Source organism: Pagrus major, chromosome 1 (genome assembly GCF_040436345.1).
Source record: "Pagrus major chromosome 1, Pma_NU_1.0".
NCBI lineage: Eukaryota > Metazoa > Chordata > Actinopteri > Spariformes > Sparidae > Pagrus > Pagrus major.
The window spans coordinates 30,915,943-30,927,874 of record NC_133215.1 but is presented as its reverse complement, the minus strand read 5'-3'; the positions used below and the strand labels follow the sequence as shown (position 1 = coordinate 30,927,874).

At 41.8% G+C, this 11,932-nt stretch overlaps 1 protein-coding gene across 2 annotated transcripts; it reads right to left on the bottom strand.

The window, feature by feature from the left end:
* Nucleotides 1-46: 46 nt before the first annotated feature.
* On the bottom strand, nt 47-11,624 carry scoca (short coiled-coil protein a). Of its 2 annotated transcripts, none has more exons than XM_073474311.1 (4): nt 11,531-11,624; nt 3,875-3,946; nt 3,699-3,779; nt 47-1,861 (listed from the first exon to the last, which is right to left on the bottom strand). In XM_073474311.1, exons 1-4 carry the CDS (start codon nt 11,592-11,594, stop codon nt 1,719-1,721), a joined length of 360 nt encoding a protein of 119 aa, XP_073330412.1. In that variant the 5' UTR covers nt 11,595-11,624; the 3' UTR covers nt 47-1,718. The 2 variants fall into 2 exon arrangements, with proteins under 2 accessions (XP_073330412.1, XP_073330420.1); XM_073474319.1 differs by lacking the exon at nt 11,531-11,624 and adding an exon at nt 5,604-5,717.
* Nucleotides 11,625-11,932: the final 308 nt, after the last annotated feature.

Genomic DNA, 11,932 nt, shown 5'->3' with positions numbered 1-11,932 from the left:
TGACAGATGTAAGGTGCAGGTGACAAAAGACCCAGAGAAACAACAATCTTTATCTTTGATTTTTATTAAAACAAAAATGTTAAAAGGCAGAAGGTGCAGGATGTCTACACACTGACAGTTAGTACCAGGATGTGTGTAGGTAGGGCATATTCAGCATGCCAGGAAGAAATTAATGACCTACTACTGTACAACTGTTAAAAATATCAAAATAACCTCAATAAATTACAGCATATACAGTGTTTATAGCCTCCCCTAATATGACCAATCCCTCCTTTTCAGACAGTCACTTGACGTTTACACATTAATTACTGCTTTCCAGACTTTAAACTTCTATTTAAAGGGAATACAAATTTGTTCAGATTACTTGACTTTTTCATCTTCCACCCTCAATCCTTTTGTCTTGCAATGTTGGAGGACACACCCTCCAGTCTGCTGAGGACATCAGCATGTTTTACGGTCAAACCCATCCTCTAGCAGGCCTGGCTAAGTGAATCAATAGCACTCAAGGCCTCTTTACTGCATTTGGTCGTGCAGTTAAAGGGGAAAGCATCTCTTTCTTCCTACCTCACCTCCTCCTCGTGTCATTTGGCCCATTAGGTCCCTTCCCCCTGTTACAGGACGCTGCAGGATAAGGACACATAATGTAATACTGCAGGGTTTGTCTCTGAAGGAGCCCTGCTTCATTTATGACCCTGTCGTTTCCATTGTTAATCTCACATTACAGTTTGGGCCACAACACTCATTAATGACATGATGAATTAAAAGGGTTGCAAATACCACAGAAAGAATTCATTATGTCATTATGAAAAATGAACCACTTGCAATAAAAACATCACTGATGTTAGTTAAAACCTACACTTCTATGGAGTGCTGTGCTTTTACTTTAACTTGCTGAGCTCTCAATGTTACCTTAATGTATCCAATATCCACCTCCTATTGTTACCAAGGTCAGCTTTACACAGTCTGCATCCACTGATTATTGGTTTCATAAGACAAATTAAACTGTCAAACAAAAATAAACCCATTCTAGAGATGTATTATCATACATGCGATTATTATTCTAAGTAATACTGTTCAGTTTGCCATCTTTTAAACTGAGGAGTACAGTCGTGCTTTACATATACATGATGACATCCAAGACCTGCCAAAAACTCAGATCCAGCTGACGTAGAAAATACTTTACAAAAATAAATAATAAACTAAAGCAGTGTTGATGAAATGACGTTGATGGTCAAACCATATTTGTAATGTTCTCACCCACCCACTAACAGGTCAGTTTGAGGCAGGAACACTGAGAGAGATGGGAAAAACCACAGAAAGTCAGAATGGTCTTCAAGCAGGTAAAACAGCTAAGAATTATTTTACAGATACTACTTTGACAGAGAGCATTAGGAAAGAAACTCAAGGTACAAATGACCCGTAACCACAAACTGATCCAAGTTGGGTTTTTGTGTCAGTGATTAAAGGGTCAAGTGTACCTCGTCTGTAGTGTGAAGAGGAAGCTGCTGCAAAACAGACCTGGGTCAGACTGACATTAAATTGCCTCCTGCAGGACAGGGTCAGTTAATGTTTATTCATTAATAAATTGTTAGTTTGGACTCAGGTATGTGAGCTGAATGGTTACAAAAAAGCACCCAGGTCTGCTGAGAAACCAAGCCCTCTCCATGTCTCCATGGTGGGTTTCCTCTCCCAGCTCGCCTGGGACTTCAGCTGATCTCTCACTTCCGTTTGCTCTTGGTGTCAGTGGTCTGAAAGACGCTGGATGCTGACATGAGGTTCTCGATGTACTGGCCGAGGACCTGGTTCTCAGACTTTAACTTCAGGTTCTCTTCCTTGACTGCATCGACCCGCGCCGACAAGTCTGGAACAAAAATGAAGAATGGGAAGCTAAAACAAAGAATTCATCACTGTAAATAAAATCCAGTCTGCCTTGTCTTTAAAGGTACCCCGTGGACTTTTTAAGCACTAGTAGTGCTACTGAGCAATGTTCACCAATTATGTCCCTATTTTGTTTCTTCCTCATGCATACATATTTGCTATTCCACTGTTGAACAGAATGTAAGTATAACTTTCTCTGATGCAGAGACATCCAGCAACATGCCAGCACAGGTAAAAAGAAAAGAAAAATGGCTGCTAGCAACCAAACGCAGATGTAAGCAGGACTAGCCATTATACAGCTTTTATTTGATTCATTCAAATTTTTGTTTGAACACAAGAATAAAAATATCCATGAGTACAAAAAGGTTACCTTTTGTCAAAAAGTAATGTAGATGATAGCTGGCTGCATTAGTGATTTTCCCGGAAACTGACTCCTAGCTCATAGAGACGTACCAAAAATAAAATCTAACACCACTTTCACACTGGGCAAAAAGCCCACTAACAGTCACTAATATCTGGCTTCAGATATCATCTGGTCAGCACCAAATTTGAAAGACAGACTGAAGTAAAAGTAACCAGTTAAACATTGTCAGTAGCTTCCATGTCATTATAAGTCTTGCCAGCAGCCCAATCAATAAAAGTGTGGAACTCTCAACAGAAATGAGAAAGAAGCGAGATGACTCACTCCTTACTGCTTCCATCATCAGCTCTGGGAAACTGATATCTCCAATTCACAATGATATCAAGACATTTTCAAACAAGTCTCACGTCTTCTGGATGTTTTCTAATTTTCCCAGCGTGTTCGTGATGACAAACATGACACACAAGAAAATATGAACAGAAAGGCAAACATCGCCCGGCCATGGGAAAGGAGTAATTCGCCTATTTTTATTGGGTTTACCTGCATTTAATAAACCTGCACACACACTATAATTTGGGTGTAAAAGTGGTTTAATATGCACTTTCTGTTTGTGTTCGTTAACAAGGTATTATTATGAGAGGTGAGGCCATGGGACTCCAGGGAACAGTGTGTAACTGTATTCAGTCTGTCCATATCTGCTGGGGGGCTAATGCTGGCTTACCAGCTGTCTGCAGGTATGTGGCTAATGTCAAGGAATATAAACACCTGGCACAGATGAATTAGTGTGAAGATTTTCCTGCCCTTATTCTTTCTCACTGAACTGGATGTCCATGGTTTACCTTAATTAAGGGTAAATACTGACCATTGCTGTAAGGGATAACCTGAATAAAGTATCAGGAGTGTCCAGAATTTTTTATGTAACGTGCTGGAAAAAATCTTCTATGCATTGGACAAAGCCATGTGTTTATGTGCACGGTATTTGTGAATGTAGAAAGGAGATGTGGGGAGAGTGGAAGAGAGGTAGAGTGAGTGCATTAGCACAGGTCTATATCAAGACAGCAGAGTGGCTGAGATGATGAACAGCAGACAGAGAAGAGCAGCAGCACAGAGAGCAAGCAAGCATCCACTGTCTTAAAACTGCATGCTCAAAGGGGCATGAAAGACACACTGTATGCGTCGGTGGTGAGGAGACAGAACAAGTAGAGTGTTTGGGGTCTTATTTAATCTGGTTTGTATCAGACAGACAGACAAAGGCTAAGACACAAGTGGGTACATTTTTTGTTATAGTTTTCGGTGCAACTTTTATCCTTCATGAACAGGTTTCTGCAAGTCAAGCCAAGTCTTCTGATCTCAGAGGCCTTCGAAAAAAATCTAACAATTAACAATAGGAGCAATTTCTCACCCTGGCGAAGACAGTTACCATAACGTGTGTGTGAGTGATGTGTGTGTGATGTGTTACCTTCCAGTGTGTGCTGAAGTTCCAAAACCTGATTTATTAACCTCGTCTTCTCCTCCATCTCCACCTGGTTCTCCATATCGCCTGAAATACACAAACATGTACACACAATTACAAGACATTATCTCATAATTATTACATGATGCCACCCTCAGACAGTTACATGTACGCAGACGTACCATCTATGTCGCAGTTCATGATGAAAAGCTCGTTCTCTTGTTTAGAATACAGGGCTGCAGTTCCACTGTCCACTGTAGAAGAAAAAAACAGACACTGAGCTCAGTAAAGCAGACATACTAATGAAAACACAATGGGTACTGTTGTGCCTTTCTTAGATAGGATTGATGAAGATATGAGGGAGAGAGAGAGTGGACGACATGCAGCAAAGGGCACATGGTTCGGAGTTGAACCTGGCCACTGCTAAGGACTCTTTTTTACATGAGGAGCACACTCTACCTGGTGAGCTATGGGGCACCTCCTGATAATACATTGTTGTAGTATGATGAATATTCTAAAAGCCGGCAGAGATTCCTGATGTTCGTCAAGGTGATCAGCCACCAAGGCCAGATGTGGTCTTGTGATCGCTTAAGTTAGTAGAAGATGGCCTCAACAAGTCACATTAAATATGGCATTTGTTGTGTGAAACAGTACTTTTTTTAAGCATATTTAGTTTCATTTCTTAAAGGTGTTTTCATTCTTTATGTTGGAAAAGTTGGTCTTTGTTTTCAGGCGAGGTGGCCCACCTCCACTAAAATTACAGAGGGGAAACAATGTGTATTTACATGTGAAAGATATATTGGAACTGGTGTTAACAAGTGATCACTACAGCACATCAGTAGCCTATTCACTGTGATCAGCTCCATAATATATTGCTTAACATAATTCCTATGATCCCCGGTATGTCTGGTTTTGTCAGCTTTGAAATGGAGGTAAACCTGGCAGCTGTGTACACAGAGCTCAGGCATGTTGTCCCGGCCTGCTGAGGGGGCTGGTGATGGTAGCCGGATGGGAGCAGACACCGCACCCAGGAGCATGATGGGAGATGATGCTGCTTACTGCTGACCTGCAAAAGTGCCACTGAAAGGTCTGTTATGAGCCAATATGGGTGGACTTTATTGTGTCTGTCTACTTCCCAACACTCTCGTGTATATTGACTGTTCAAACACAAATACACGAGCGACTAACGCCAAAGTACAGCGAGTCCAGCACATCTAATCTCCCATTCAGAGCCACAATGTTATTACTGGACAACCACCCTGTTAGCGACGATGTCTTTTATTTTTCATCCTGGCTCTTCCTTGCTCATCATTTCACCTTTCACGTTGAGATGGAGATTTTCCATCTAAATCGCGAATTAGTGGTCCAATGTTAGCTTGGCTAGACTCAGCCGTCCCTCGGCCCGATAACCGTAAACAGAGACTGAGCCACCACCAGAACATATCCCCCAAACGTGTCTGCATCGCTACTAAACCTGTACAGACGTTGTAGCATCTATTATAATACAGTGGTTGACCAAGCTGGAGGCTGTCATTAACCTTTTTACGGCAATAATTAGCAGAGCAGAGGACGTGTCCGATAATGGATGCGTCTACATTAGCCGTGTAAGCTAACTACCTCTGTGGCTAACTTTAGCTGCAACGGAGGTGCAACACAACCGAAATACGTACTTCCGCAGCAAATGCAAGGTTAGTGTCTCAACCACAACTCAACCGTCTACTTAGTCTCACGTGTAGAAGCGACTCTCTGTTAAAGACATTAGCGTAAAGTGCTGCTAACTGTTGCAAGCTAACTGCTGCTGCTAGCTAGCCTAAGCTTCGAACGGGGAGCACAACGCTGCTGTGATTTAGCTTCTCAAAATGGGCAGTTATACGAACAGCTAGCGTTAGCGCATGTCGGCGATTAACTCACCTAAAGCGAGAAATGTCTTTTCCCTCTAACGGAGTTGCCCTGTAAACAGACTACAGGCTGTGAGCTGGTGATGATGAGGAGGAGGAGGATGATGGTAACTGGGACTTCACCCACCAACGTCGTCACCACCACGTCACTGAGTGTACGTGACCACACCGGCCGACAGGGGGAGCAACTCAGTGCACAACCACCATACACACACTCTCTCTGGTACACACACACACACACACACACACACACACACACACACACACACACACACACACACACACTTGCTGCAGTGCTAACAGATGCTCAGGCGTTCAGTCATTCCCCCTGGTAACAGATCACATGCACATGCAGACAGACAGAGCAGCAGTTGGCAGTGAAAACCTGACCGGCAGTGTCATCCCCACCAGACCTGTGTGTGTGTGTGTGTGTGTGTGTGTGTGTGTGTGTGTGTGTGTGTGTGTGTGTGTGTGTGTGTGTGTGTGTGCACGTGCATCTAGCTCTCTTTTTGTCCATCTGTCTGTATGAGTGCATGCAGTGTTTGCCGGTCGGCGTGAGCATTAATATATACATGTCTGTGTGTGGTTTCCTTGCAGCCTCTGCGCTGCGTCTCTGCTCGCTCTGAGGAGTCCATATGCTGCTGCTAGTTAGCCAAAGCAAACCCTGGGGACACTGCTGCTTCAGCCAATAGCCTTCTATGACCAGCCTACTCTCTCTCCATCTTGTCCTCACTCTGTCTTCTGCTCTCTGGGTCTGTGTGTGCGTGTCTGTGTGTGTTTCCCTAACCCTGTGTGATATCACTGGGTGAAAGTGCCAAAACCGTCATACCCCCAACTACTATCATTTCTAAATATGCTCTTTCCATCTATTTCTCAATGACCAGTTTCCAGTGACAAAGCTCTGAGTAAAAACATTAGAGATCCAAGCTGTGATCAATTTGCAAGTCAAGATTTGAAGGTCTTTTCTCAACTCTCAGTCCTCAGTGTAGACTACAGCTCTACAGCTCTGTTATTTAGGAAAGCTGCTGGAAGTCGGACCAATCAGCTATGGAGAGTAGGTACAGGTAGGACATGCTGCTGCAGTTTGACCAAATGAACTCAATCTAAGGTCCACTTATTCATTATTAATGAAGTGAACAGATTATGAGATAAATGCTAAAATAAAAAAAATAAAAAAGTATAGTCTAATGCTAGTCGCTCATGGCCTAAAGTAGGGCCCATGGGCCAAAGTCGGTCCACCATAAGGTTACATTTAGCTCACCAGATTAAAAAAAAAAAAAAACATTACAAAAATACAAGATAAATCCCTGCTTATGCAGTTTTATGTAAGGTAAGATGGTCTAGGATCTATTATTATTTATTATTGTTAATCTGAGCACGACGGGCAGAGTGACACTTTGTGAAGGAAAACAGCCAATTAAGAAAACCTTGGATCCTAGCACCATCTTTGGTCTTAGGATCCTTTGCCTCTAGCCCGTGGTCCACTATTAAGTTCAGTCTCGGTCCTCCGAGGAAAAACGTTTGGCCGCCCCTGGTCTATTGCAAAGGTTGCCATTGCTATGGTCTTTTTTGATGTGGAGTTTGCATCTTTTCCCCGAGCTTGTGTGAGAGGAGACTAGTTTACTATTTGTGAGAGGAAGACTGTATTTTTTGTTCTTCAAAAAGTATTTAAAATGTCCCCACATATTTTTGAAAAGGCCCATTTTGTTAAAGCATAATTTGTTTAAAAAAAAATGTATTGAAAAATAACTTCCACCAAGAAATATAACTGAGTAACAAATGAGAACCTGCTGTAGCTGCAGTAGCAGTAGCTGGCTGCTGATGATTGTGGTTTGAAATATATACACTGAACAAAAATATAAACGCAACACTTTTGTTTTTGCTCCCATTTTTCATGAGCTGAACTCAAAGATCTAAAACTTTTTCTATATACACAAAAGATCCATTTCTCTCAAATATTGTTCACAAATCTGTCTAAATCTGTGTTAGTGAGCACTTCTCCTTTGCCGAGATAATCCATCCCACCTCACAGGCGTGGCATATCAAGATGCTGATTAGACAGCATGAATATTGCACAGGTGTGCCTTAGGCTGGCCACAATAAAAGGCCACTCTGAAATGTGCAGTTTTGCTTTATTGGGGGGGTCTGGGGGGTCAGAAAACCAGTCAGTATCTGGTGTGACCACCATTTGCCTCACATCTCCTTCACATAGAGTTGATCAGGTTGTTGATTGTGGCCTGTGGGATGTTGGTCCACTCCTCTTCAATGGCTGTGCGAAGTTGCTGGATATTGGTATCGTATACATGTCGTATCCAGAGACAATAAAAGGCCACTCTAAAATGTTCAGTTATATCACACAGCACAATGCCACAGATGTTGCAAGTTTTGAGGGAGCGTGCAATTGGCATGCTGACTGCAGGAATGTCCACCAGAGCTGTTGCCCGTGAATTGAATGTTCATTTCTCTACCATAAGCCGTCTCCAATAAAGCAAAACTGCACATTTCAGAGTGGCCTTTTATTGTGGCCAGCCTAAGGCACACCTGTGCAATATTCATGCTGTCTAATCAGCATCTTGATATGCCACACCTGTGAGGTGGGATGGATTATCTCGGCAAAGGAGAAGTGCTCACTAACACAGATTTAGACAGATTTGTGAACAATATTTGAGAGAAATGGATCTTTTGTGTATATAGAAAAAGTTTTAGATCTTTGAGTTCAGCTCATGAAAAATGGGAGCAAAAACAAAAGTGTTGCGTTTATATTTTTTGTTGAGTGTATGTTCAGTACAGAACAAAGTAAGGCTAAGTAAGAGTCGTGTGGAGAAAAGTGTTATTACATATGATCTACTGCATAATATGAATGTAATACATTAGAGTGACTTAATAGCCAGCTAGCTAGAAAAGCCTTGGTTTGCAAACATCTTAAGAATGTTATGGCCCATAGTCTAATAAGATAATGATTCACATAGTGAACACAGTGCTAAAGCAGTTTCTACTGTCTCCGCCTTTTCCCCTGATTACTCTAGACTACTGCACCTTCTTAAAAAATGTGTAGCTAGCTGCTACAAGCCTACTTTTGATTATCTGTGACGGCCCCCAGAAGAAGAGATTTACAGTATTTGAGTCGTAATGTGTGAAATGTATGAATTAACTGTGTAGTATTTTAAAAGAATGAAAATCAAATCAATGAACTGAGTTTGTGAACTCGGCATTGTCATCATCAGAACAACAGGGCAGTCTGACTCGAAACCTAGTGGTAAGGTTGATTTATTATCTTTAGCTAACATTAACTTTTTTACTTCAGCTGTGTCTTTTTTGTCACATTTTATGGTATTAATATTGGATATGGTTATCGCTGGGCGGACTGACCTGCACTGGTGCTTTCTACAGTAGATGTGATACTGGTGTTGTTCGATTGACGTTGCAGTTGTGGATGTGGTGCAACATGGATGACTGTTACATGTGTGGTTAATGGTATTGTGCGTTTTATGCTATATTCATATTGTTGGCTCTGTAGTTGCCTAAGCGATGCCCTTTTGATGCACCATTAAGCAATTTATTTCCTATCTTCATTATCTTTGACTGAGCCTTTATGTCATAAGCATATCTCAGCACAGAGTGATGCCCTTTGTCTTGCTTTAAAGTGGCAATATTGCTATTTTTATGACAATGTATACAATGACAATGGAAAACAGTGTGAAAGGAGTCACTTACAGTGATGAACCCGCAGAGGAGTATCAGCTGACTCTTCGGCTGTGCTTTACAGAGCTTTACAGTGAGTTTCAGCTCATTGTTGAGCTGTCAGGCCAGAAACTTTACTCTTTTAGTTCACTCTCACTGCTCTCATAGTTTTGTTTTCAGCTTAGGCAGGCAGCTGTCTTCAAATCTGACATTTGAAGGGTTCATTTGCAAAAACACATATCTCAGTTTTATTTATTTTTCTTAATCATGTTTTTGTGCACTCCAGGGTGTATCAATCAAACTGATGTTGGGCTGTCTGATAAAACATCTCAAAATATTTGGATTTTCATAAATCACCTTTTTGCCTGTGCGCTGCAGGGAATATCAATCACTGTTTTTGCAAATGAACTTTTCATTTCCACAGCAGCTAATATATTTTTTATTTATATTTTAAGCAAAGCCCGGCAATGGCCTGATGAGTGGGCTGAATGCTGGGGACAGACCTTTCACTCATATCTTGTAGTGTTTACATGAGAGGATGTGACAACAGGCATCAACAGGACATTCTGGCTGCTGGGGCCAAAGCTGGCCTATAAACGATGCTGCCCCAGGGCCCCTGACCCTCAGAGGTCCCAGATTCACTGGGTCACTAGATTTCATTTGAAAAATTCAAAATTAGTTAGGGTAAAAGTGCAACTAAGGCAAGTCCTGCAGTGTTTTTGAATCGTGTGGTCCTGTCTTGCACTGGACCCAGTCTATCATCTGCATAATCTTCTATTTTCAAAATGTGGTGCAAAAAAATCTTGTTACAGGCACCAAACATTGATTATGGTCATGACTCATGTCATTCTTGTTTGCCTAAATTCTTCTGTGACTAAATAGTTTGGTTGTAAAAGGGAAAGCTCACCCTAGAATCAAAAATACCTTCTTCTTACCCATATCGCTATTTATCCATCTCGATTGTTTTGGTGTTGTGGAGTTTTGCAGATATCAGCCGTAGAGATGCCTGCCAAATATAATGGAGCCAGATGTCACTCAGCCAAAAAAAGAAACAAACATTGAAAAACTCAACAGCAATGTCTCCTGACAGACCCTGCCATGAGCAGTTTCATGTGGGAACTATTTTCTTTCTACCAAGCTACATCAGCCAATCGTGTCGCAGAAGGAAGCAACATCCACTCCTCGATGATAGGCTTGTGCTTGTGACAGGGCCGAATGTAAATATTAATGCCGTCCTCCTTTGCTGAGCTGTACCATAAACTAGCTTAGTTAGCTAGCCTCTCCTCCCTGAGTAGATGCTGTGACACTGAAATAAAATAGGTCCTATTTGAAACTGCCCACAACAAGGTCTGTGGATTATCTTGACTAACTGGGTCATGATTTCTGTCAAGAGACATTGCCACAGAGTTTTTCAGATGTATTTTTGTATTGGTGCTTTGAGCACCACAAGATGAGTGCTATCTAGTCCCATTCTATCAAGAGTGGGCAGACATCTCTATGGCTGCTATTTCCAAAACCCTGCAACTCACACCAAAACAATCTAGATGGATAAAAATCACTGCAGGTAAGAGGAGAAATATGTATTTTGGATGTTGGTGGGTGAACTGTCCCTGTAACACATCTCATTTCATGCATGTTCCAAATTTGAATGTTTGTCTACTTGGTTTAGAGATGTTGATCAGCAACAAATCATGACTGAAGACTATGTAAGTGCTAGCTGTAAGATACTTGATACTGCTGATTCATATTGTTAGGGTTCAGATTGGGATCTCTCACCAAGTCATGACTTCAAATTTTGTTAAATGCTTTCTGTCCTCATAGTCAAATTTAGTTGAAGGAAAATAACTATGTTGGTGCACACAGCTGTCAATCAGATATGCATTGAAAAGCCATGCAGCTTTGGTTGGAGCCACACCTCAGTCCTGTCATGTTTGTTTCTGCCTCGTTGCCCTTTGTTCATCCACATTCTTCTAACAACTGCTTTAACTGTCTGTCATGTGTCATTTACAACAGAGAGAGGTACAGTGTGTTTTTGAAGAGTAAGGCCTTCTAGTGCCATTTCTCCACGTAAAACACATAAAATAGAATTTAAATCGATTTAAAAAGACTCAATTTAAAAAGAAATGCAGAAACTCCTCACTGTGGTTTTGAGAGAACAGAGAACAGAGAAATGTTCTTAAAATGAAGGTCAGAAAAGGACTAACTTTGAAAAAATGAAAAAATGAAAAAACAACTTCTGAATCTTCCCTTGAGGCTTACCTGTGTCGTCTGCCAGAGAGATGTTAGTGAACGTCCCGTCATCCTCATCCACCTCGGCCTCCATGGCCTGACTCTCCTTCCCTTCCTCCAGCTTGGCTTCCTCTTTGTTTTCAGCTCACAGAGTCATTCATTAGTGTCTGAGCTGTCCAGCAGTCGACACTTTCTCTTTTTCTTTCTTTAAACTTTGTTTCCTCTCTCGCTCTTTCTTCCTGTCTTTTGGCCCTACCTCCACACACACCTGCTGCCTGAATCATTCACAGCTCGTCACGGCTACCTGCCCTACCTGACTGGCTGCTCAGGTTTCAACACTATCATGGGAATGGGTTGCCATGGTGACCACTGGACACAAAACATGACACAGACCGACCCAGCAGGAAAACTGTCAGGGGTCAAAGTGTGAGT